Source organism: Necator americanus, chromosome II, assembly GCF_031761385.1.
Source record: "Necator americanus strain Aroian chromosome II, whole genome shotgun sequence".
NCBI lineage: Eukaryota > Metazoa > Nematoda > Chromadorea > Rhabditida > Ancylostomatidae > Necator > Necator americanus.
In genome coordinates this window covers 25,274,400-25,301,683 of record NC_087372.1, presented here as the reverse complement: position 1 = coordinate 25,301,683, position 27,284 = coordinate 25,274,400, and the positions used below count along the sequence as shown (strand labels likewise).

The following is a 27,284-nucleotide window of genomic DNA, read 5'->3' as shown; positions in this document are numbered from 1 at the left end:
TGTTGAAATGTTCTGGCACTTTGAAGAGACGTTAAAATTTCTAAAGAACTCTCTAGGTGTCACAGCTTAGAAATATGTTCAACTCTGGCAAATTCTTTCCGCTCACCATCTAAAGTAGACATTAAAGGCATCATCCCACAAACCTGAGGTGGTACGGATTTCAGGTGGAGTATTCGTATACGGGATAGTAGATTATCGAGAGGGGTGTGATTCCGTCTATTTCTTCGTAATCGCCGTAAAAAACGGCTCGGATGATACGGCTTCGAGCAATCCGGGGCGCTATTTTCTACAACGAGTTCGACTGGAGCGGCCAGCTTGTGCGCCGCACCTTTCGGACCGTGTTTTTACGGCAACTAGGAAGAAATCGACAGAATCACCCTCCTCTCCATAATCTACAACCCCGCATGGGAACTCTCCGCCTGAAATCTGTACCACCCCAGATTCGTGGGGTGATGCCTTTAATGGAGATTCAATATCAGCAGTGTTCCTCTTGGTAAAAGAATGGAAGAACTAATCAACAGTGGACTCAAAACTGAGATAGACATTGCAAATTAACTCTTTCGCAGTATTTTCTTGTGATGCATCAGTACAGCCCCGAGAATGCCATTTATTAATTGTATTAGCTAAATTTGATCGAGAACTACTTTTGTTATCCTGGCTTCTAAGCGGCTAGCCTAATGCTTCAACTTCCCAATCATACGGATTATTCACATTCCCGCCTGCTTGAAGTGCACCCTAAAATGTTTAAGTACCTTGATAAAATGGCTATGATCAGATGATTAAAATGCTACCAACCTCTTCAAGTAATTTATAAATATAACTGTAGTCCACATGGTCGTGGTAGTGAAGTTTGTCGATATACTCAATAACACGCCAAAGCTCTTCTTTGCATTTCAAGTGGCCAAGCATTGCATCCTGAACTGCCGTCTGTGCTACTACAGTTGCTTCTTCAACTGAAGTTGTTCTGCTTTTCTCACCTTCCTCGTTGTCCTGCACTCCTCCTTTACCTTTAAGACTTCGTTTTTATCGGCCATTCTTTTCCAAATCAAACCTGAGGTGGAATTCAACTCCCGTAGTATTCACTACGAACAGAAAACGACGAATAATTTGCCTGGCTGAGCAGATTCACCTCCTGGAACAGTAAGGTCCAGCATCAGGTAGTACCATGATTCGCAGTCGTCCTTCGGCCCCATTTCAATGCCTTTGTGGCATGCTATAGAAGCGAATGGAATTGTCCCCTGGAAGAAACAAGTCGATTCTCTCATCTTTTTTTGTAGACCTTCATTTTCTGAATGTACTTTCTGGACATTCTAGATCAGCACAATTCTGGAATTTTCGGATGAAATCACATTTCATCTTGAATTCATAATCTTGATCTATGCCATCAACGAATCAGCGATTCACCACAAAGGCTACGTTTATAAAGCCACCAATGAATACCACTGAATTGAGTGATAAGAGATACAAAGCTGGAAATAGATTTTTCTTCTAGGTGACACGCAGCTGAGCAAATCCCCAGAAAGGAAGCTAGATGTCAGCAGCGAAATTCGAGAAATTGAAGTGTCAAGTTTTTCTGCTACAAATACTACGGAGTCTCTTGTCAGCGAAGTCAGCCTCCTCGTTTTCTGAACCCCTTACCGGATTACCAGCGCAGAAGTGTAAAAGTATTTCTCCATCCGCAATATGTTATAAGTGTTGATATAACCCGCCTCTCTCAAATTAACACACTTGTAGGAGTTATCAAAGAATTCATATAGAATGAAGTGCAAACCTTAAAGCGTACAGAAACGCGTGGCGTTTTTAGCTCATTCTTATCATTCAGGATGCGCCGAGCAATTCCAAAATCCAGAATGTACACCTCAACATCAAATAATGAATTTGTGAGTGAGGACGTTTACACAATGGTTATACTTTATCCTTAGAGAAGTTAAACATGCAAGAAGCCATCAAAAAGTAAATGGAAACTTTCAACTAAAGTGTGCAATTTTCGTAAACTTCCATCTATGGGACGCTATTAAAAACACTCATAGTCCCAACTCTACCCAGTCGCGAACATCAAATAATTCTTGGGTCGTACAGCAGCTACTTTCCTATGGATCCAACAGTGTAAGTAAAAGCCACCAAACTTCGTGTTTTTGCTGAAGTGAGATTTTGTTCTCACAACGTCATTTGTGTGGCTTACAAACGTAGAAATGTCCAGTTACGTTGTATTTTGCCTAAAGACGTGGTTACCTTGACTTCCGTTGTTCGTCGATTTGCTCGAGCGGGTCCCAGTAATACTCTCACTTGATCGCGTGTCGCAGGTCTTTCTACACTGCGTTTGATGTTGCGTGCAACAAAGCCCCTCACGCTCTGGTTCGATGGTTCTCGATAAAACCCGTGTCCGGTTCGCCTTGTTTTGCTTCCCTTGACATATGCGGCACTGTCTCTGTCTTTCGATAGTTGACGTACACTGAATATCGAATCCTCTCTTTCACTTGCACGAAGTGCGAATCTGCTAGCATCACCTTTTCAGTTGAGCGTTCTTTAACGTACTGCACCTACCTTCCTATGGTTCCATAACGCTCACAGGATTTTCATATTGTTTGCGAAGGGGCCCGGTTTCTGAACCATAGTTCAAAGCGGAAAGTACTGTGGTATTGAAGAGACGATCACGAAGCCTTCACCACATCTTCGATGCTCCTCATCATCCTGCTTACCCGACCTAGACAAATGCAGCTGATGTACTTGGACAAGTTTTCGAACGTGGATGGAGCATCTGAGATCCATCCGTTTCTCATTAACATCGCCTTTTATGTCACCAGTAAAGCGTAGATGGTGTAGCTGCCGACCATCCACCATAATCCCCTGTCGTCCCACTTCTCCTTTCATATTGCGTTCTCGAGAGTGACCGCGAATAATTCAAATGAGATTGTACTTTTAAGTTATGAACAAGGACGCCTTGGTTGTTCAAGGCTTTGGTAACCAATTCCGTCTCAACTGAGTCGAAGGCTTTCTTCAAGTCGATAAAAGTGACAAAACAAGTGGATGTGGCTGTCGAGGAGATCAGAGTGGAAGTCGTGGATGATTTTATCCTTTTCTCTCCTCGATGCAATGGTTGTTCCACTCGGGTTCCGGAGAGCAGTCAATTTGTTCTACGATTGACGAAATTCCAACGGTCGTAGAGAATGCATTTGCTCACCGCTACTGATTCAGCCAATACTGCTGTTGTTGTTAAAACCACCAAGAGGCAGGTGCCTGGCTGAAAGTGTTAAAACCACCAAGGGGCAGGTGCCTCTTGGTGGTTTTAACACTTTCAGCCTTCTTTGTACAGTTGCGATGGGTCTAACGACCTATTCCTCGCCGCTGTCCAGTAAGAAATCCAGTAAGAAATCTTCAAGAAGCAAGCTAGCGTAGCTAAGAGATCCCAGTTAATGATAGTTCTGGGACTTTGAACTCCGCGGTTTTCTCTTCCCTCCGTGTGGAATAAAATCGTGTGGAAGAGGCTATAGCCCCTAGAGGACTTTGCTACGACAGCAACATCCATCAAGCAAAACCTTTCAATAACAATGATGTGGTCAATTTCATTAAGGCACCCTTCATCGAGGTGCTTCCACGTCCAAAGTAGAGCGCTTCTAATACTGCAAACATGGTGGTCTTGGTAAACTTGGAAAGCTTTTACTCCTGTTCGCTCCATTGTATCCCAGTTAATGATAGTCGTGGGTTTGCGTGGGTTCATCCAGCAGAGTTTTTCATTGAAATCACCAGCAGTGACCTCGTACGAGGTATGCTATTGCCTCTTGAACTTCTTTAGGTCCATGTAGAAAGCTTCGACTTCTTTTTCGTACTTCGATGTTGGAGCATAAGCGACGACGATAGTCAAAGCTGGGTTGGACCACATCTTCTCTATATACTGTCTATACTGTCGCATTTTCCTAAGAACAATTCTTTTCCAGTTTCAATACGGGGTTCAGTGAGAGGAGTCGTTTCATCTCGGCCAGTTCGATAACGTCGTACCTGCATAATCAGATCTATAATGGCCGTTTCCGATGCAAGCGTACGCGCGTTTCAGGTACAGATCGTCATTTTAAGCTAGCGTTCTCCCGAGTGGGCATATGGAGCTTATTTGTTGGAGACGACTCCAGACTCCTCTCTTGCACCTCAAAGTCACTTGGTTACAAGTAGAGCCGACGTGCAGCATACAAGGATGGCATGAGCCAGTTCTGGAAATAGGAAGTTTGTATCCACCTGCGTTTCAGGGGATGCAGCCCCTTACCTCCACGTGGACGTGCGACTAACCCTCTATGATTCCTGTAGTGAGGAAGATCCGTGTATTTTACTTTATTTTACCGATGTATATGTTTATGGTGAGTATGTGTATTACATGGGCTCCCCTGCATTCCATCCACAAGGTCTGAGATCCTGACACAACAACTGAGAATGAGGGACAAAGCTGTTTGGATATTGAAAACACATAAGACTGAAATTCAGAGCGTCGGAAATTGTTATCGCATACTACTACCAAGGAGTGTATTCCATTGTGAGGTTGAGGTGTGAGGATTCGACAAATTCCCATTCTTGGGATTAGTATTTGTGAGAAGTCAAGCTACGACCGACTGAAAAACATTGGATTGATAGGTCGGTTATTTTATTGGCCGCATTACGCAAAACCTTAAACAACTCCGGATTCAAGTTCAAGGGCTGGCACATCTGAGTAGACAGTACAGTACAGTAGATTAATGTCAGACACTTTATTCTCTATCTTTCACAAAACAAGGCTCGGCGGAAATGATACAGCAACTGGGAATCATTGCTAAAAGCAGGGAAAATGGCTCCACTTCCCTCGAATTCAAAATAAAGTTGTTGATAATACATACATGCTTTGTTATAGGCTTCTGAGAACGGACTGCATGATCAACCCACCACTCTTTTTTTCTCCCCTAATCCAATAGCATAATTAGCTGGTTTCAGGTCTCTGTGTATAAATCCATACTTGTGAAGATCCTGACATGCCTCAAGACATTGTATGGAAGCACCAAGGCCTGTTGATATAGAAAACACCTGAAGAAATTTGGTGATTAAATGGGATTATGGAACCGGCCCGTCCTAAAAAACAGACCTTTTCAGGTCTCGAACTTTTCAGATCAGCTAGGCTTTTTCCTACTAACTCCATAACAAGAAAAAAATAAGTTTCCTTTTTTCCTCTGTCGATAATTGCCGTGAAATGAGATTGATGCCGCTCGTTGGACACAAGTTTTAAAATTGCAATCTGAAAACAAATCAAACACAGTAAAGAGCAATCGCCCTACTCTATTACTGATATGTCTGCCGCTGCTCCGGCGCAGTTTAGTGCAAAACCGCCCGAAAATCTCAACAAATAGAAAACATGAATAGTGGCGAATGCATTGCTTCTGCTTGACTCTTAACAGCGTACTATGCCCAGGGAAGACTACTGTGTAGTCTTCGGAGTAGCTTTTTCTATATCCTATCAAGCAACTGCGCGAAGTACGTCGGAAACAGGCAACCATCTTGCTAAATGGCATTTTAAAAAAAACTTGTATGCAATGACTCCTACTGGCATTTGTCGCATGCAGTGTTATGGAAACGATCCTTCCATGAGTGGCACAACCCTGTCGCACCAATCCAAATTTTAATTAGACGGTGGCGGCTGTAGTCGATGTGGGACCCTCAGCAGTTCCACTCATCTCTGCAGCCCTAATCCCTCGCAACCCCTACCTTACGAAACCACACGAGTTTCAGCTAGTTTTGATCCGAATATACCACTCGTTATTGTCCACGAGGACCCACTGCCTTTGTCGATCGCCCGACATTGTTCCTAATGATGGATATATAGTCTGCGGATATATAGTCGGCTCAAAATGACGTGAAGGTGTAGTTGCACGAGAGATCGGCCTGCGAGCGGTTTGCTTGACAATTTGTCACGTTTTGCCAAGTGAAGTCATCCGAGGCGATATTGCCCGGAATTTTTTGATTATGTTCATTCTTTCTGCCTTTCCTTCTGATTTCCCCTGATCAACTCTTTTGTAAATGTGTTTCTCAGCTGATGATATATTCATGTTAAGGCAGCATTCTATGAAACTGGAGATGTTGGGGGCAAGAAGAAACCTGACTTTCGACTACTTTCTCGTGGTTACGGCACGAACAGAAAGGTTGTCACGTTATGCGGTTACGAACGCAGTTTTCTCACGCCTTGCCCGCTCGAACAAGTCTTGGTACATTTCATCGATCCCGAAAAGGGTTGGTTGGCTCAGGTTTCAAACCACCGACCTTCCTATTTTGATGGCTCGAACCCTCACCTCCCTCAACCTCCCAAAGGTTTTCATAATGCCTAAGTATAATCTTTTTTCAGGCTGGAATTCAGGGTATGAGAGAGCTTGAAGGATCCTGAAAAGAAATGTTTCAGACAGATTTCTTGTGGTTTTTCAACGGTTATTCCATGTTGATTCAGCTATAGTAACTGTTTCCTTTTCCCAGCGTAAAGGAAACACGCAGAGACCACTACAGTGTTAACTTTCATTAGAGCTTAATTTGTAAATCTTCAATTCAATTTTTCCTCACACTTCGTTCGCTTGTTTCTCTGCTTCTAACTTCTTAAGATTTCTCGATGAAGGCATTAAAATTGAACGTTCGGCCGCATTGTTGTGGTTGTTTCCTCTCTTTTGTAAGGTGCTCCTCACTAGGTATGTTGTACGGATTACAGGCAGCTTATGTAACTTGTCGGTATGAGATTCGGCTGGGAAAAATGATCGATGTCTTGAATTCGCTCTGCACCCAACAAAGGTTTCATTCTTATGAGTTCGATAGATTGGTAGCGAACTTGTCTGGGAGGATGAAAATGCGCTGACTTGACACATTGACGGGCCTTGAAATTCGTTGCAGGGGCTGCTCATTCGTCCATAAACCTCAAACAATTCAGAATCAAAATCGATCGTGTAGGGGCATCCTAAGGAAATAGATAAATGACGTGCACTTTATCACTTTTACATGCTATATAATAACGCGCTTAGTCTGTCACGTGTGTGTGTATGTGTATGCGTATGTGTATGTGTATGTGTGAAACGAAATTCGAAAAATGGGTTGCGACGGGTTCACCGGCGTCGAATTGGTGCGCCAGCGCCACAAAGCTATAAAATGGGATCGGAAAGGGGAAAAGCAGGAAGAAAACTCATACTTGAGGTAATGAGAGTAATGCTTTTAAATTGTGTCTATATTATGTTGGTATTGAAGGAGTGTTTGGAACTGAATTACTGGAACTGAAATTTGAATGCTCTTCAAATGTAGAAATGACGCAAAAAGGAAGGAAACAATGGAATCTTTCGCCTAAGCTAAGCGCTAAAAAGAAGAAAGAAAAGGACTTTTTAGAAAAGCACAATTCTAATTTTGCATAAAATCCCACTACTATTAATTTTCGCTGACCAGTGATGGCGAGCGAGGAGAACACCACAGAAAGTCTGAAGTCCGGCTTTAGCCTCACGTTCAGACTGGTCCTCATATAATACATGGTTTCAGTAATCCAGCACCAATCTTATGAAGCTTACAATTGCCGAAAAGCTCTCAAACACTGGATTTTTTTCTCTTTCAAGTACTTCAGAGTTACATCTGAATCATCATCATACATCTGACTTCTGTGAATTCGCAGTTTTAACGCGATAACATTGTGATTCTCTCGTGTTTTCGCAGTTAAATAAACTATTTGGAGAGCTGCAGCCCTTCACCGCGAGAACTAAGTTGGCTGTTGTAAAAGACGACATTTCGCTGAGTATTAACTGCCCGCCAAGTCCTCGGAAACTGCCTGTGATGAAAGTTGGTTCCCTACAAGTGATTACTTCTTAGTGGTGTAAGCTGTTAAAGCAATCTGATGATAGAGGGGGATAGCATCATTAAAATACTTTATGAGAAGTTATCAAATATTCAATCTGTTCTGTAGTCGGTATTCAGGGACATTCATGCACTCCGACAATTCATGTGCAAAAAGACGTGGTCCCACGCAGTGGATATATAAAGTACTGCGTGGTCATCAATTTTGCATTCAATGACAATTTTACCGATTTATCAGCCAAAGTAATACTGATTTGCAATAAGCTAAATGCTGAAATACTGGTGAAATCACGTTCGCCGGCGCATGAAGTTTTTTTTGTGCTGATGAGCCAATAACCCTCCAACATAAAGATGGACATGCGCACAGTAATGTGAAACGCATACCTCCATTTTAAGCTTGGAGTGCTTTCTTGTCTCTATTTTCTTTTCAACTTTCATTGCAAACATTTTTGTCGGATCTTTCTGATCATGTACCCTGTAGTTCAGTAAATAAATGATAATCACAGATGGGTTCCAAAAAAAAAACCTGTAGACTGCTCCAAATCCTCCTGCTCCAAGTAGTTTTACAATCACATATTTATTTTTGGACGATTCTACTACAGTTCCCTAAATTATGAGTCGTACTGTGACAAGACATGTCCCCGTCTTCAAACAGAATTTCAATTTACATGACACTGTATACAGTTTACGTCACCATGATATGGCAATCATCAAGCAAAATTACAACTCATCTCACAGGAACGAAGCCCAGATCGTCCTCATCCGAGTCACTCATTGCTAAGAATGAACAAACCTCGAGATGAGAAGCGAATAAATGACAAATTGGAAATAGAGATAAAATCTATTTGCAATACTAAGCACAAACACTCTGATATCATGCAACTCTCCTAATCTAGCAAATCATAGCTAACCATATCAAATGGTGCCGCTCCTCGTAACGAATCCGACGTTTCTTAAATACTGATTTTCTCTCTCTCTCTCTCCCTCTCTCTCTATATATATGATTACTTCTTAGTGGTGTAAGCTATATATATATATAGCTTACACCACTAAGAAGCTTCATATATCATTATATTCATATATATATATATTATATATATATATATATATATATATATATATATATATATATATATATATATATATATATATATATATATATATATATATATATATATATATATATATATATATATATATATATATATGAACACGAGATACGTTCGTATAACTGCAGGGAATTTTCCAAAAGTTAAGCCTCTCAAGGACAGGAGCGATGTATCGTAGTTGGTAAGAGGTTTGTTGCGACTGTACGGTCGATAGTTCGGAGCCCTGCCAGAGCCAACCAATCCTCTCATGCTTAAGGTGCCGATAAATTTGTACCAGAATCGTCGGCGAGGATAAAAACACTGAGTTGATATATCGCCTGGCCTGCGCAGGTCACTTTTATTCCGAATTCTTACCGACTGCGCTGGAACATCCCGAGCGAATCGATACACCAGGACTTTTTCCTTGGAATTTTAGGTGTCCACAGTGGGTTTTTGGCCTAGATGTTGTCAAAACAAATGTGGAAATCGTTAGTGAACTCATCCTAGAAAATACTTGCGAAATGTCGAGTTTTTCTAAAATTGCCTTGATATGTGGAATTGGAAAGATAAGATATTTTTGCTCCATTGGTAAGTCTTTTATTTATTGTTTCACTGTCTTTATCCGGATGTTGAACGTGTTTAACTGATTTTTGGCTGTGCCATTGGAGATTTTATTAAAGGGCTACGTTTGGGATAGCCTGGCCTAAACCAGCCATTGTGCCTACCCGGCCTCCCAGCCCCGGGAACAGAATGGTGTTTGGTGCTTGTGCACACCACCCCACTGGGTTTTATGGCCCCGGCCCGCCGTGACACCGGTTTGTACGGTACTCGTTTGTGGAGCACCTTGTTTTTTGTTTTGGGGTTTGGCTGGTTGGGCGGATTTCTCGTGGATAATATACAACTCCCGTTTGTTTTCGGGTGGGGGTGAGTTTGTTTTGGTTGATGTTCCCTTAACTGGGGCCGTTCCCTTATAATCGTGCGCACAACCTGACGTGATACGATACCCCGATATCTGCATCCCCTCGGGAACGGGTGTGGGGATCATACACACGGTACGTACGTTGCCTTGGGTTTGCGGATTTAACGGCCGCTTTTTGACAGCCCCACTGCCGCATCGTTATGGTAGAAGGATAGTGGGATACTGCTTTGGCCCCGCTGCCCATAATTGACTTTGGGACATTTTGACCATGTTTTCTATACTTTGTTGTCCTTTTTTTGTGTTGTATTGTGTTTTATACTGGTGGTGTTTTGGTAATGTGACATTAAGCCGTTCCCCTTGACTTGCGGACACGCGATTGGATTGGGGGGTGTTGGTTGGCGACGACGGCACTGTACATAAGGGGTTTGGGTTTTAGGTTTTCGACGGTAATGGGGGTGCCGCCTGCCTGTGGCTTAGTTGTGGTGCGCACCATATGGACGATTTTTATGTGGCCTGATGTTACATTTCGGCTGGCGCGCGGTTCGTAGCCTGCATCGTTTGAAACGTTGTTGGGACGTACGTGGTCTTACTACACATGTAATGGGTACTGATGTTTTAGTGACGTGGGGGGACTTTGGTATTTATTTGTGGCCAATTCCGGGGCCTACTATGGCCTTTAGTCGATCGTGGGCTTTTGTTGTGTTTTGATTAGTGTTGGACTGACATGGGGTTTTGAGCGAAGTTTTGAAGTGCCGTTATAGATCACATCGCCAAATGTTAAACTTTTATTTATTGTTTCAACTTTATTTGGGTGCATAGAAAAGATTGTTCTAGGACTGAAGTTTTGTATCTCGGAAACTGAGATAAAAATTCCATTTTCCATAGATATAAATTCGAATGAAGGCACCATGCTGCTTTTTGACGCGGGTGAAGTGATATGTTTTCATAGGTAGAAGCTGTTTGAATACTATCGATAACTATATATGAAGGTGAAACGGAAGAAACTCCTTCCGTTGCTTTCACGAATTTCCAAGCAAATGGTTCTTGAGGCCTAAGTGCCCTGTGATAACTAGCCCTGTGTATCCCTTATGTGACGTGACAACTAACCACATCTCCAAATTGACTGACAATGGTGTTTCCATCGAATGTAGCGAGACCATTTTTTCTACAAGTAAGTTGGTAGTATATGTGCACTTCATCCAAAGAACGAGAGGTAAGAATAATGGATATTATTTTCTGATCCATATACATCGGAAGAGAATGGTGTCAAAAGTGCAATGTTTATCTCAGTTTTGAGTCCACTGTTGATTAGTTCTTCCATTCCTTTACCGAGAGGAACCCTGCTGACATTGAATATCCATTAAAGGCATCGCCCACGAATCTGGGGTGGCACAGATTTCATGTGGAGAGTTCTTATACGGGATCGTAGATTATGGAGAGAGGAGGGTGATTCCATTTCTTCCTAATTGCCGTGAAAAAGGGCCCGGAAGGTGCAGCGCGTGCACAAGGTTGGCGCGCTCCAATCGAGCTCATTATAGAAAATAGCGCGCCGGAACGCTTGAAGCCGTATCTTCCGGATCGTTTTTTTTTACGGCAATTAGGAAGAAATGGACGGAATTATCCTTCTCTCTATAATCTACTACCCCGTATAGGGATAAGTCACCTGAAACCCGCACCACCCCAGATTCGTTGGGTGATGCCTTTAAGTGAAAAGGATATCTGCAAATGTGATGAAGCACTTATTTTCCTTGATTTGTTAAACACTGAAAGACTGGTGGAATGAGCGGCTTAGTACTTTCTTCAAGAAACTTCCTGTTGCTACCATGATAGTTGAAGAATCAGGGGAATTAAAGCATGACGTCGTTTCGGGGTAAGTTACTGGCCATATCGACCCGCAGGGTTGGTAATCGTGCAGAGCTGCTAGGATTTGAACGGAGAAATATACAAGCAAGTGTAAGGCCACTAAGTGAATTAGAACATATGAACAACCTTGTTGAAAAATTGGCAGAAATTAAATCTATGTTTTTTTGTTTCTGCATTGGGAAGTTTGATGTCTAAACGAGGATTTAGATATGAATGAGGTAGAAATCTCTGATATTGAAAAAATTGATCTAGCGGTAGCTCAGTGGATTTTTCAGTCACGAAGTATGCCTCAAATTTAGGTAATTAAACTTTATTGAAACCAAAAATACATTATAAACGAACATAAACACGTAATATACACAAGTAAATAAAGAATAACAACAAGGATAAGGCAACACGTGAAAGTCGAGTATAAAGTGAAATGGGCTAATAGAATGTTAAGAGAATGCTGGGAGACTCAATATGAATCCGAAGGAGGAATAAACACTGGTAGACTGCTGTCCAAGCTTCTTTGTCTGAACTCAGCACAACGTTACTCTCCCAATCTGATTGGGCCCGAATACTCTTTGTCCAGCAGATGTCTCATTTGTGCGAGAGTGCAACCTTCGCAAGTTGTTTGTTATTCGAATGCTCTTTGTCTAAGCATTCTCAAGCAAGAGTGCACTAGATATTGCTCCTTTATTTTGATGATCTGTGGTCACATTTGTGACAAAAAATGGTTCAGATGTATGCTTTGTTATAGTTCTGTCGCAGAGGAAACGCGAAATGTACGTTCGTTGTATTTATTAGTATTATGCTGATAACTTCTTTTATTGTACGTAGTTCGAAAGCGTGTTCTTTTTGCATTTCTTCTTTCTTTTTGCGAGGGGGAAATTTATTCTGTTTAGAAATCCTATCAATTTTGAACATTTAGATTTTATTAAGAACCAGTCTGAACTTCCGGCTAAAGCCGGACTATCAGACTCAGACTATTACTCAAGGTATAGGTTTCCTTCTTGTTTCCCTCATCCTTTATCACAGAATGCTGTTTTACATAAAATGAAGTGAAGGACATCATCGTACTGATAAAGATAGCGTTGCACATCAGATCATGTAAACAGTCGGCTACTATTTAAGCAGCAGTTAGCAATCTTGTTTCCACTTTCTGAAGAACGGAGGAATCGCAGATGTGAAAAACAACGCACAAGTTGGATACGACAATGAAACGTTTGCAACGTTCCATTTACCTTTTGCGGCATGTACACAAAGCTACTGCGCGATACTTACACACCACGATACATGAATTCGACACCATGCAACCCGTCGCACCCCATTTCAGGGATATCTGCCGCCGGCGCACCAACCTGACGCCATTTTATAGCGCGCACGCGCACGCACACACACACACACACACACACACACACACACACGCACACACACACACACACACACACACACACACACACACACGCACACACACACACACACACGCACACACACACACACACACACACACACACACACACACACACACACACACACACACACACACACACACACACACACACACACACACACACACACACACACACGCACACACACACACACACACACACACACACACACACACACACACACACACACACACACACACACACACACACACACACACACACACACACACACACACACACACACACACACACACACACACACACACACACACACACACACACACACACACACACACACACACACACACACACACACACACACACACACACACACACACACACACACACACACACACACACACACACACACACACACACACACACACACACACACACACACACACACACACACACACACACACACACACACACACACACACACACACACACACACACACACACACACACACACACACACACACACACACACACACACACACACACACACACACACACACACACACACACACACACACACACACACACACACACACACACACACACACACACACACACACACACACACACACACACACACACACACACACACACACACACACACACACACACACACACACACACACGCACACACACACACACACACGCACGCACACACACGCACACACACGCACACGCACACGTTAATATATGCCATGATCGTGGTCATGATTTTATTGATTCTGGCTATAGGTTCTTTGCAGTTAGAAGATGTGGGACGGGACTTGTTGCACTTGAAAATACGTTCTGCTTCTGTAAGCAAGTTGTTGTAATCAGAAAAGAAGGGACCTACCACTTTAAAATTTTGTTTGATTGTAGATAAGAGATAAGAGTCATCTATGAAAGCAGTTTGAAAAAATTTACGTTATTCTTTATAGCCACTATTTAGAATCGCGTCCAAAATGTGTCGTCGTATTCTGTTAGAAAATACAATGGGAGATTCATACTGATCCATGCTAGTGTCCATGAGTTTTTCTCCGGCTAAGTCAAGATAATGATCTGTAGAGATGTAACGTTGTAACTTCGAAACAGCACACCGTTAATCTTGCCTTTCGAGAATAGTGAAACTATCAAAAACTGCTCTTGCTACTCCTTTAAAATGAGCTAGCAAAAGGTGAACCTTTTTGTGTTCGATTAGAGCCATGATGATCTTTATAGAAAGTGGGAAAATTTGTGCAATATGAGGGTAGAAGCAACTTGTCGAAAACGGTATCCAAACAATCCTTTTCTCTTGAAAACGTTCCTTCCAATAATACCTTTCGAAGACACCAGTTCGTCGCTTCAACTTTGCGCCTGTATCTGAGCTATTCAAAGGATTTATGGAAGTTCTACACGCATATTGTTGTTGTGAATGTTCGTTTTCGCATTTTTTGTGTTCGTTTTTGTCTAATTTTTTCGTAAGAACGAAAAGAAAGTAGAAAATAATTCTTAATATAGTTATAGAGAGTGCCTGCTAGAAGTTGGTGGTGTATATTGAACTTCTGAGACTAGATTCTTTGTTGAAGGTAGTTGCCGCGCATTTGATGAGGCTGGTCCGTTGACTATGGTACGGAGATAGCAGCGTAATTGCTCCGTTGTATGAGGGGATGGATACATTGTGTAATAGGTCGCAGTTGTTGATATGTGGGATAATTAACCCTCTACTGCGAAATCTCTGCAAGAGAAATACGGCTACCACTTTTACCAATATGACCATTCTACTGCAGAGCAGTGAATTCCACAGCTGCATCCTGCATGCTGCGGTTTCATGCAGCGCTCGCGGTTGCAACGAGCAACCTGCAAAGCTTTCGACACAGAGTCGTGGGAACAATTACAGCGGTAAGTTGTGTGGTTATCCAGATTTCCAGCAGTCGAGCAGAAAATACGAAGAGATTTAGGCGTGGGGCGATCTAGAAGTTCGACGCATAAATTCTGAATGGAATCCAAATAGCCTTTCGGCTCCAGGGGTGAGTTTTCGACCACATGGGATAGGGCTCTCAATATTGGGGGAATGGGAGCGAATGTACAAGATATGTCGATCTCTGCTAGGAAGTCGTTCCTTATGGTGTATTGTGTAGCTCGATGTGTAGTGCCGTATGTGGATATGGTGGTTCAGTGGTAAGTCTTAATCAGTAGTCGGACCATTGGTCCGAATAACAACGGCGCAAAGAATGAGTACAAACACGAAGATGTACTCGGTGAAATCGCATGCTGCTTCTCATAGTACGCCAAAAACTGCAAGGACACTATGAGATAAGCTGATGCGCTGCCTCTTTACTAGGCTAGGAACTAATTCCTGTTGCACTTTGTAAGGTAACAAATGTTAAGCGTTCAACATTTTAGTGCAAACATGTAAAATATTGTGTCACGAGATAGGAAAACAGTGGTAGAAGTGTTCGTTAATATGCAAACGATAACCGAGTGATCACTAGGAGCCAAAAACAGAAATGTCCGTAGTGACCAGTCGACTAGAAAAAGGCTTCGTGTGTGGTTATGATAAGATGCCATTAAAATATGTCTCTGCAATGCCGAGAAAATGCGCGCACATCGCATAAACTACATGGAATTGTGCACAAGGAATAATGCAGCTGTATGGAATTGGAGGTCCTGATTCAAACATCAGGACATTATCAACGAGATACGTCATGGGGACCACGAGCAGTTGACCCAAAACTAGGTAGGTTCCGATGGCTAGCTGCTTGGGCACGCTAATGTCTTGTCAGGCAACCAAACTCGGCCTCAAAAACACATCACCATGTGTCTATTTTCATGCGACTAGAGACATTAGGAATCATCTGGTGGGAGATTACGTTATTGTTCTAATTCATGTGTCACATCACTCATATAATGTTATTCCGCTTGTGGTTAATGATATACTTGCTACTGCCCTTGACAGTCCTAACTACAGAGAACTGACTAGCTAGCCAGAGATAATACAAAAAAGCCACAGTAGACAAACAGAGTGGTATTCATATCGTTAGTGCTGAGCACACCAACAAGCTAACGAGTTAATCTACGAGTCCACTATTCCTGACAAAACAGCATCTAGAACTTCGGTTCCAACGGTTCAAGCTCAAGAAACTAGTGACATTTATTCCGATGGAACCCACAAAACCTCCAATTAATTCCATAATCATCCTCTGAGGTTAGCTCATCAATTCTATTAGCTTTCGAGTGAAGCTTTCCATAATCATAAAAGTCGTCGAAGATGAAGTCTGCCTGCAATTGCACGCGAACTCATCTGGATACGGGTACTTTGACCAGCTATTCTGATTTGTTTTTTAAACGTTATATCGTAACACTTATTTGTTCAGTACATGAATCTTCTTAAGTAATAGGCGATTTTTAGACGCTTCAGCTGGATCGAAGGAAGGTACTGTTTTGTACGGTGATCTAAGAATGGAGTTGTGAGTGCCGTCTTTCTCTCTCTCGCATAATCGGTCAAATGGATTACAAAAGTACGTTCGCTTCTTTGCTCTAGCTCTCAGCTCGCTTTCTGTCTACTGCATCCCTGCTGTTGCATAGCTATTTTGCATTTTGTGTGTTCTTTTGCATCAGATCGCTAGTTCCCCTCACATCATTTCTGTGATATTTCTTCAGTTGTAATCGTTTGGAGACTTTACTATGTGTTGTGCTGAATAAAACGCAGGTCTAAGTAAGGTTTGATTTGTAACATGCATCTTTGCACATTCTCATGTACATTACATGTACATTGTTCAATTCTTTGCATGGGTTGCTCTTGGCGAAACTGCGTCTGGTACTTCAGCAAGTTTTTTTCTGACGTCATGTTCACTTCTTCAATTGATATTCTTCGCTTTGTAATTCTTAGCAGAAGTCAAAAACAGAAAAAACAATTCGGAAACTGAAAAAGGCTCGAGGCTCAGAAGGCAGGACTAATCGCTGGTTTCCATGTTTATTATTTCTATATTTATTATTTATACTTCCATATTTATTTTCCTCAGATATCTATCTTGATGTTTAGTCCAGCTTTCAACTGCTCAACTTGAGCCCCCCGAAGAACAACGTCGTCGTTTCGAAATTGAGTGCGAGTTTGTTCAAGCCCTTGCGAACCCTCATTACGTGAATTGTAAGTTTATTTCGTTCTTCTAAGCTATGATCAATGGCTACGGGACGTTGAGATGTACTAGGTCTTCTCTTAAGAAAGCAAAACATCACCACCGCAGTCTCAGTTACTAGATGCTTTTCTTGCACTCGAGGACTGTATGATGTTTTTACTTCATAGTATTGTTAATGGCAGAACTCAGAAGTACGAACAGTCGTAACTTCAACATTCTACTTGATCAGCATGATGCAGCGAATGAAACGAACGATAACAAATCGTGTCTGCTTTTTGGTTTCAAGGAAAGAGATCAAGCAAGAATTTATATCTCTGTTGTGTAGTGTTGCTTATTCAATTCAATAACTACCATACAAATTTATGGCTGACATATGACCATCGAAATATATGACTGTTTTTTACCCCAGTTTTATCTTTTGTTATAGCTGACCTCAGAAATTGGTTCTTTAGAGACATTTCGTGTTCGTTTTTAATACGTTGATGCATTCATTCCAATTTACTGATACATTTCGTGTTTGAAGAATTCCATCTGCACCGGTACAGTGAGTTCACTAAAGCTACCCTTTAGTTGATCCCCATAACCCAATCTCTCGTATGATTTTTAATCTTTTCTTCTTTATTTTTAATCATGTAATTCTAGTCAAATGACTCTCTTTATCTTTAATCACAATTAATACGTTGATGCATTCATTTTAATTAACTGATATAACTAAACAACCAGCTTACTGAAGTTTCACTGGATTACATAGAGAGAAGACTTTTAAATGAACTGACTAAGAGCAACGTTTGACAATGATAGTAGGCAATAACGAACAAAGACATGTGTCTAGAATGAGCGCTTTAGGGTTAGGTTGAATTGTATCAAGATAGAGAAAACTGTATTGGTAGATATACATATCATATAGATTTAACACTTTTGGGACCTAGGTCTTTCTACACGGAACACTATACCGCTATGCAACTCTGTTCCTGCTGCAGGATGCACAAGAAGCACAAATTTTAAGAACTCCCTACATATCTTCTGATTGTCTCCTATTCACACAGACTATTTTAAGACTTATATTATATATTATATTATATTATATATATGTATATTATTATATACTTTTTATTTTTTATTTTTTTTTTTCGCTCCGTGCATTTTCGTTGCTAGGGTATAAAATCGGTCGAGCTATTTTGACGTGAATTTCACGCTTTGATTGGACTTTCAGTAATGATAAATGAAAGGAAAACAGCTGTCTGATTATGTTTTCCTCGTACACAACAAGTGGTTTTGAAAAGTGGCATCATTAGATTCGGCTTTTTAATTACTTTGTTTTCAAGAGGATGAATTGGAAAACAGTAATAGATAGCGAGAAGAACCTTGCATGTTTGTATAGGTCCAATAACTGCAGAAATGTTACATTTAGTATTCACTTTCGTAATGGTGTCAAGTATCGCCTGCTTCCAAATCAATACTAATATTCTAGTGAAGGTTGACATCTGGCCTCATAGTCCTTGCAGTTCCATCAACATCCCGTGATGCAAAAGAAAATAGACCAGTGAGCTGTGGTCTACTTTCCTTTCCGTTTTCCTGAACTCTGTAAAAGTTTGTAAAGAAGCGATTCCAGCAATATGTTTAAACATATTTTTCCACTCTCCAAGTTCAGTCCAGCTTAACCACTTATGTTGCATTATGTTAGTTTTTGGACTTTTTTTTCGGAGTTTTTTTTCGGTAAGCGGAAATTTCAATATTATTATCAGAATTTGCAGTTCTTGCACAGCGTGGATTTTTAAAAGAACAACATTTCATCAACTACTTAAAGTATTTACTATACTGGAAACAGCCAGAATATTCAAGGTTCGTTCTCCTAGTTTTGTTCCTTTTGTTTATTCTTCATTCTGATTTAATTTCTGTTTCCGGTAACTTCTTGTCTATACTACTTGACAAAAGTATCGTGGGTATAGTTTTGAATGCATTGAGTTCAGAGCATCACTAATTCTTTTACATTTTCTGTACATTCGAGAAACTGTTTTTCCTTTGTCAGCTTAAGTATGGCTGATATGAAGCCAAACCATCATCATTTTTTAGTTCCTCATCTCATTTCATTATTACCTGAAATAATGTATGATTTCATTGTTTGATTTGTGTGACGGGGTCTGATTCTTTAAAGTAGCAGAAACATCCTCTTTGCATAGTTGGGTCAAATCGCGGAAGCGGGAGTGCTTAAAGCCATCACCCCCACGAATCTGGGGTGGCGCGGGTATCAGATGAGATATACGAGGCGGTAGATTGTGGGGAAGAGGTTGATTCCGTTCATCTCTCCCTGCATCACTGTAAACAGATGGCTTCGGAATGCGGTTCCTTGCGACGTTCTCTATTGCAACCGCCAACGCCTGTGATTCGTCGAAAATCCATTCGGACGCTCCGATAGGCAATTTACTTCATTCGTCAAATCGCAGGCGGGGTGGGGCGCAAAGGTGGCGCGTTTCAATAAGAGTCGTCGTAAGAAACAGCTCTCTAGGGTTCTAGGGTAGGTGTAGGGCCCGTTTACACTGATACAGGGAGAAATGAGCGAAATCACCCTCTTCCCCACAATCTACGACCCATTATAGGTATAACCCATATGAAATTCGTACCACCCCAGATTCGTGGGGGGATGCCTTTAAAGCCCCGTGGTGGAAATAGCATTAGTTCCATCTCGACCCCCTTCATCGCAACCTCTAGGCGCTGCTTCGAAGCACAGCCGCTTATGCAACAGCAGCAAACTTCAGATCGCTTTCACTCGACTATATGTCCCGTTGTCGCATGTTTGGTCAGCGGCAGCGCTCGAAGTGGCTCAACGGCGCTGAAGGTTGCGATTGAGATAGAACCTTCGCTTCCCGAAATCGGACTGCAGTCATGAATAATGTTTTTTTTTATTATTAAAAGGGAGTCCTTTGCCCTCACTTTTATTTTATGGACACTTTCGACAATCGACTAAATACCTTCGTTACTACGAGTGCAGCTTTATTTCTGCCTACATTTACTTTTCTCATGATTCTGTTTTTCAGAGCTCTAAAATATCCTCAATGCTTACACTTGTTAGAATGCCTTCAGTGTCCAAACTTCCGCGAAGCGCTCACATCAGGTATTTCCTTTTTTCAAAATAACAGTTATACCATATGCTCGTTTGATTTATAGGAGCAAATGCGAAATTCATAGAAGACCAACAAGTGCTTCAGTGGTTGTACTATTTGCGAAAACGGCAGCGATTACATGTAATACGGATGTTACATCAATCATTCATCATATCCTTTTCCATTCATTTTTCAACAAAAAAAGGTAGTTAAGGTGAATCCTGAGGCAGCAGAAGATGGAGAGGGGAAGTCTCATGATGACTCTGATGATGATCTTGATGGAGGAAAGACCGGTTCGGATGTGATACATTGATCTACTGTACTGTCGATTGAGAAATGCGCTGTTCGAAATGCTTGTATTTTTTTCCATTACTACTAGTAAATCAACAAAAAAAAACGTAGACAACAACAAAATAGAACTTTGAGATTTACGATATCGCGGGTCAGCTCAGACGCAAAATCACTTAAGCTGAGGGAAAGACATTTGAGGCTTCAACTCTGTTAAGCTTTCGTTCCAGTATTGTGTAACTGTCTTCCATTGTGAGTAAAAATTGATGCCGGCCTAAAGTAATCAATATAATGCACACAATATATGGATTAACACAATTTTTTTCAACTGAAATGCGCTACCTTTCCATAGAAATTCATATCTCCAAGGAATGATCCACGTGAACCAGTAAAGGAGAACATCGGAAGAGGGACAGGGATTGGCACATTGACACCGACTTGTCCGACATCTACCTCGTTTGTAAACCTTGAAATTCAAAGAAAAGTGTGACGACTGTGTTCACTACGATACAGACGCGTAGAGATGTCACCCACTTTCTGGCAGTAGCACCATTTGAAGTGAAAATTGCTGTTCCGTTTCCGTATGGATTCTGGTTGATAATTTCTGTTGCTTCGTTCAAATTCTCAGCTTCCATAATCACTAATACAGGACCGAATATTTCTTCCTGAAAATGAACAAAATAGTTGGACATTTGAATGCAGTAGGCTTTTGCACGAGAGATGAATGTGATTACGACTGACACTTGTATATTGAGGAATATATTCCGTAAGTTATGGAACAATGTTTGCTGCACAAGATACCTTGTAACAGGTCATGTTTGGCTTTACTCCAGCAATGACAGACGGACCAACGAAGTTACCATTTTCGAATCCGGGTACGACAATGTCGCTTCCATCTAGAGCGACATTAGCTCCTTCCTTAATCGTTAATTGAATGTACAATTCCATAGACCCAGATGCAAAATGCAAAAGTTAGACCTTTTTGGCTCCTTGGATAAGACTGATTACGCGATTTTTGGCTGCTTTTGAGATCAGCGGACCAACGTCTGTGTCTGGCTTCCATCCTAAAGTCATGCCAATTACCGAATCAAGCTGCAGTCGTCTTAGCGTTAAAGAAAAGGACCAGACCTGCGTTCACATGCAGTTTCTTGGCCTTTTCCACAATTTCTGGAAGCCAGGCGCGGGCTTCTCCAACGAGTATCGCAGTGGTTAGAGCCATACAACGCTGACCAGCGGCTCCAAATGCAGCAGCGGTTAACTGAATAAGCTGCAGCTTGCCAAAGCAGTCGCTGTTTTCTCAAAGGACCAGAGATGACATCGTGTGGTTCAATTCTCAGTTGGCTGCTCTTTTAATGATTACGTAACCTTTAACTGCTTTTGAACCGACGTCCTGGAGCGTCTCCCTAAGGTCCCAGATGATGAGGCTTGGGTTGCTATTTATTTCTATGAGTCCCTTTGAAAATGAAACAGTCTAGATGCAAGTCAGTTTATTTGCAGTTGCTCCTGCGGAGGTATTATGAGAGCTTTTTTTTCGAGAGTCAAAAATGGGGTGGGGTGGCGGGACGCTACGACACCTCGCCATTTTCGACAATACGTCATCTACCAGATATGAAAACGAATGCACCTCTAGTACGTGGTGCGAGCGATAAGTGACGTATTCCGAGGTAATTCCAAACAGTATGACTGACTTGATTGAGGGTCTGCTCCTTATTGCAGTCCGCCATTATAACTCCATGATTTTTCGCTCCCATATTAGACTGCACACGCTTTCCGTTTTGAGCACCTCTTTCGTAAATGTGTTTTCCCTTAAATTACAAACGACTACAAAAATAAGTTGTTTCCATAAGAAAGCAAAACTAAAAACAACTTACAGCTGTGTCAGCCCCAACGAAAGATATGGCACGAATAGCAGGATGATCGCATATGAAATTTACTGCATCATGTTGTCCGTGAATAACGTTAACGCAACCATCAGGTATTCCAGCCTCCTGGAAATTTCGAACATTTCAAAATGAGGCACACTTCATACTCAGCAAGTTACCTTGGCTAGCTCAACAAGCATCATGCACGCCCCAGGATCTTGTTCTGAGGGTTTGAGAAGCATAGTATTGCCGGTAGCAATGGCTAACGGGAACATCCACAGTGGAATCATAGCAGGGAAGTTGAAAGGACAAATGCCAGCTGTCACTCCTAGAGGGATGCGAAAAGAATAGGTATCCATATCCCGCGAAACACTAAAATCAATTTAGAAGTATGCATCATCTTTTCTATAATGTGTCTCTTTGAATAAGAAAAGTTCTCTATCTCCTCCCTTATTTCCTCTTTCTGCTCTCTTTACTTCATACTATGGACGATAATATAACAAATATTCTACAAGTGGCTTACTTCGGAAGCGTTTCTCCAAGCATCAACGATGGGACGGAGCAGGCATGTTCCACAACCTTGAAGGAAACTCTATGTCACGAAATAGTGGTGGTGCTACGAAATAGAATGTACCTGAAGACCTCGACTGACATCTCCTTCGGCGTCGGGCAAAGTCTTTCCCTGCTCTAGAGTGATGTTTTCAGCAATTTTCTTTATGTCGCGTTTAATTAAGCTTTGAAGGCGGAAAAGCGTTTGCTGACGAGTCAATGGTGATCTAAAGGGTTAAGCTGAGGGTGGATCGCTGCGAGAAATCCAAAACACTCACGTATTCTTCCACGAAGCAAAAGCTTTCTTACACGATTCAGTAGCTGCTTCCATTTCTGCTTTGGTAGCCCTTGGTACCCGTGAAATGACTTCATTAGTCGCCTTAAATTAACATCTTGATTTTCGTTGAAAAAAAAACGACCAGGAGTAGTTTTTAGCTCACGGGATTGGTAAGTTCGATCCATTCATTAGTTTTGGACTCGACGGCTTGACCATCTATCCACAGCTTAACAGTTTTGTCGGAAAGCACTGCTTTTGTTGTAGAAAGGGATGCACATTGTTGGCCGCATTTTAACTGAAATCGCAGTAGTGAAACTCGTCAACTCACTAAATGCATAAAGAAAAAGATGCGAAGAGAACTAAATTTTGGTTTCAAATGATTTTCTGCTTTATCCAAAGATCTTCGAAACACAACTGCGCCATAAAACAAGGACACATCAGTTTTTTCAGGCTTTATCACCACAATTTTTGTCCTGAAATGGCTTGTTATAGAGCTATTCAGGAAGACCTATGGTGAACAAGGTGATATTTTTTGAAAGTTTCTTCAAGTCGCGTCCGATTACTCTCTGAAGACGGGAAGGTTTGCTAATGAGTCAACAGTGATCTACAGATTTAGTTTGAAGGTAAAAAGCTGAAGTATGTACAAAATCCCTCCATACAACTCATCAGTACTATACACAGTTCGAGCAATTCGTTGCAAACATCACGCTGAAGCCAAGGACATCCACTGTCTCTCCAAGTTCTAATGGAATTGAGAGCTGATGTTATGGTCTTATCTAAGATGTTGTTTAAAACTTCCAAAATCATGGACCGCGCACCCTCATAGTAGCTGTCAACCGCGTGATCGTTAGCAATTGAACGCGGCCCTACCGAGAACCAGCGATCTCCACACCGAACTCTATGTTCGACCCACAGTTGACATTTTCGGTACGGGCTCACTAAACTTCGCCATCTGGTCACTACTTGCGCTGCGGTGATACGTTCGCGGCCGTTGTGAGCGGTTTTTGTTAGGAAATGCATACCGAAAGCAAAGATTAGAATTAGATAGATGAACAGACTATTGCTGATACCTCAAACGTGAATGGGGCACATCATCATGGCGCTCTTCATGGGTGGCTTCGAGAACAGGAACGAACGAGTTCTCCGAGATAGTCGTGTCGCATGCAAACATACAGCAACTATAGCACAAATAAATTGCATTACTACATGGAGATATAGCCGGGTCAAAACATGAATCACGAGTGTAGCTGCGCCGCATTTGCGCACGCGCTCGGAACGGCGCGGCGGAAACACAAGTTGGAACCGAGGTGGACCGTCGCAAACTGCAGCGATGGGTGGTGCCAGCAAGCGTACGCTATTGCGTACGTGCTTCATGTCGTTTTGACCCTACTATAAATCTCCACATTGTCAGCTGTCTTGAGCCACAGATTACCTAGTACAGTCACATTTCGTCTTGGCGTAGACGTGGACACATTTCTATTTATGTTAATAATGGGCAAAAGGTAATTAGGGCGGGAGCACTCAACCCTGCTCTAGTTGAACTGTACTTAGAGAGCAAGAAGTTGTTCCTAGAGCAAAAAGACTGTAATTGTCAAATGTGATTGTGGAACAGCCATCTCCCAGGCCATTTTCGCTTCTTTTTTATCCTTGAAAGTACTACATGATGCAACTTAACCGTTCACTTCCAGCAAACCTGATTGCAGAGTTTGGTGAAATTAAAGCACTATTAGCTGCAGCTCTGTTTTTTCTCCTTTTTTTTAAGTAGCTTTAGTCTCTATGTCATAGTTCCTCGAAGATTAAGGTTTAAGTTTTGGGACCCCGACTGACTTAGCTGTTCGCTTCTAGTGATGGACTGTTGAATGATGAACTTGTCAAATGCAAGGGACATTCCCTTAAGAGCGGTTTTTGTGCTCTATAAACGTTTTTGCGCTCAAAAGTACAGTTCAATTAAAGCGGAGTAGAGCGCCCTCCCCCAACTACCTTTTGCCCGGTATGGTTAGCATTTATTTATTATCGCCGTTTTTTGTTCGCCACGAAAATGTGTACAGTCAGATAAAAACGAAAATTGCGTGAACGGTTGCCTTCCAGGTGTTGCAATCTGATTTACTCATTTCTACTGCCCGATTAGGAATAGCGAAGGTTACATTTCGATCGCAGCCGCTTACTCAATTGCTCTAGGCTTTAGGTTGTCTTGCCCAACTGAAGTACTGGAGAATGAATTCATTCCGTCTCGCTTCTACGCATATAATCCAACTACTTCTAGAGTTTTCTTTAGAGTTCTTCGAGGAAAAAAAAAACTGCGACGGGATTTTCTTGCGACAAATCCTTAAATATGTCTTTTATTTTGTAAAAATTTGAAGCGATATTACATATTAAAGATCTCACATATCATCCATAAAGATGATATGAAGACGAGGAAATCGGTGTTTTTGTTCTCTGTATATGATGTCTCTACTTTCGAAGCCACCACTAAGCGGTAAATAAATAGAAGTTCTAATAGGCAATATGCAAGATAAGATTGTGATTAGAAATTTGATTGGTTTCCCATTGAAAACGAGTCCGATAATTTCTGAGTACTATGTGGAAATGAACAAGAGATCAAATACTGATAAAAAATAGTGCGTACCGGGAATCTTGCGACACGAGAAAGCATCGTTCTACCCCAAGTTCCTGAAAAGCATTCGAACAAGGAAAAAATTGCAAAAGTAACTATGTTCAGGAGGAAAAGAAAGTATGAACGAGTGAACAAGCTTGCAAATTCACGTAAAAACTGCTGCAATGAGTCAAGATCAGTGGATCACAGCGGGAACTGGGGCTGGTGACAGGAAATTGGCCGAACGTACGAAAAAAGATAGTGTTAGTCGGAACAAAGGTCAACAGCCGAGCTGAGAGAGAGAGAGAGAGCGGTGGTCGCTGCAATGCAAACGACGTGGGAGAGGAGTGAAGGCGATAGTCCCGAACCACGTGCAGCAAAGAACAGATAGACAAACTATATCGACTAGTCACTTTCATTCCACACGATTTCTACAAGTACACTGTAAAGCAGAACATTTGTCCCGTGAACTAGGAGTCGCTGTCCTCCTAGCACAGGAAAAGCGTAGCATCGATCCCGGTGATCGCAGAGGGCTGTGGTCTTAGATAGTCTCAATGTTGTGGTTTTGTTCAAAATGAACCATTAAAATTAAAAACCTTCGGCCTATACCACTAAGAAAAAATAACGAAAGTCGCTCACAACTGACTACCAATATCCTGTCGAGTCGCCATTTCTTCAATTCTCAAAGCCAGAATCCCACTTTTAGCAGCTGAAAGTTGATTTTAGTGCCGGATTGTTTAGGCACTGCTTGAACCTGTTGACCGCACTAAACTGCCAATGTTCAGGATGGTCACGAATTGTTACCTCCCTACCATACAATAAATATCAAAGTTTTTTTTTTCAAATAATTTCAGAGATCTTTCAGAGGTTCTAAGACCGCAACATAACCGTCATAATAACGTTTAATTAAATGTTGCAAAGAGTGTTCAATGTTCGCAAGTCTTGTTATTGATTATAGTGAATAAGTGCACAATTATCTTTCGTTTTGTTTTGATGATTTCTTTCTTCAGCTAATGGGATTTCTTCTGTTTGTCCAAAAGGTCACTATGTTGCTTCGAATCTTTTTTATTTTTGTTTGTTTTCTAAAATTTCATATCGAATTACAAATAAATCACTTAGAAGCTCAAACTTATGAAATGTCGAGTTGAGAAAAAAAATTCCGACGCTTGTTTCCTTTTTCTCTTTGGAATTAAGGAAGGAAAAGAACAATGAAGCTGGCGGAGAGTGCAAGCGTAATCGCTGGAGTTTGCTTCACCAAATCTCATCTTTTCCAATGAACAGCCCGCGTGCAAATGATTTTAAATTTGTGTCAAATTTTGGAAACTAAAAATTGTTCTCCAAAGTTGGCTAAATCAATTGATCTCGTTAAAACTAACTGATT

The 27,284-nt window shown here is 41.6% G+C and overlaps 3 protein-coding genes across 5 annotated transcripts; 1 reads left to right on the top strand and 2 right to left on the bottom strand.

Annotated features, from left to right (window-relative positions):
* Nucleotides 1-669: 669 nt before the first annotated feature.
* Nucleotides 670-8,593, bottom strand: RB195_019410 (uncharacterized protein; the record flags this gene model as incomplete). 2 transcript variants are annotated; one of them, XM_064187241.1, is made up of 10 exons in its annotated part: nt 670-735; nt 796-915; nt 978-1,051; nt 1,112-1,238; nt 1,772-1,858; nt 4,903-5,040; nt 5,099-5,248; nt 8,203-8,293; nt 8,345-8,424; nt 8,555-8,593. In XM_064187241.1, 10 exons carry the CDS (start codon nt 8,591-8,593, stop codon nt 670-672), a joined length of 972 nt encoding a protein of 323 aa, XP_064043121.1. The 2 variants fall into 2 exon arrangements, with proteins under 2 accessions (XP_064043121.1, XP_064043122.1); XM_064187240.1 differs by having other exon boundaries at nt 1,130-1,238.
* A 6,332-nt stretch (nt 8,594-14,925) lies between these two features.
* On the top strand, nt 14,926-20,647 carry RB195_019409 (uncharacterized protein; the record flags this gene model as incomplete). Of its 2 annotated transcripts, XM_064187239.1 has the most annotated exons (9): nt 14,926-14,996; nt 15,123-15,275; nt 15,746-15,834; nt 16,556-16,615; nt 17,140-17,244; nt 18,988-19,075; nt 20,269-20,345; nt 20,399-20,475; nt 20,549-20,647. In XM_064187239.1, the coding sequence occupies 9 exons, from the start codon at nt 14,926-14,928 to the stop codon at nt 20,645-20,647; spliced, it is 819 nt and encodes a 272-aa protein (XP_064043120.1). The 2 variants fall into 2 exon arrangements, with proteins under 2 accessions (XP_064043120.1, XP_064043119.1); XM_064187238.1 differs by lacking the exon at nt 16,556-16,615.
* Nucleotides 20,648-20,794: 147 nt separating this feature from the next.
* On the bottom strand, nt 20,795-25,963 carry RB195_019408 (uncharacterized protein; the record flags this gene model as incomplete). Its single annotated transcript, XM_013451997.2, has 14 exons — nt 20,795-20,896; nt 20,965-21,088; nt 21,157-21,287; nt 21,424-21,540; nt 21,601-21,686; nt 21,751-21,880; nt 22,311-22,427; nt 22,494-22,610; nt 22,664-22,856; nt 23,008-23,063; nt 23,119-23,260; nt 23,312-23,412; nt 23,474-23,605; nt 25,937-25,963. 14 exons carry the CDS (start codon nt 25,961-25,963, stop codon nt 20,795-20,797), a joined length of 1,575 nt encoding a protein of 524 aa, XP_013307451.2.
* Between the last annotated feature and the right edge of the window lie 1,321 nt (nt 25,964-27,284).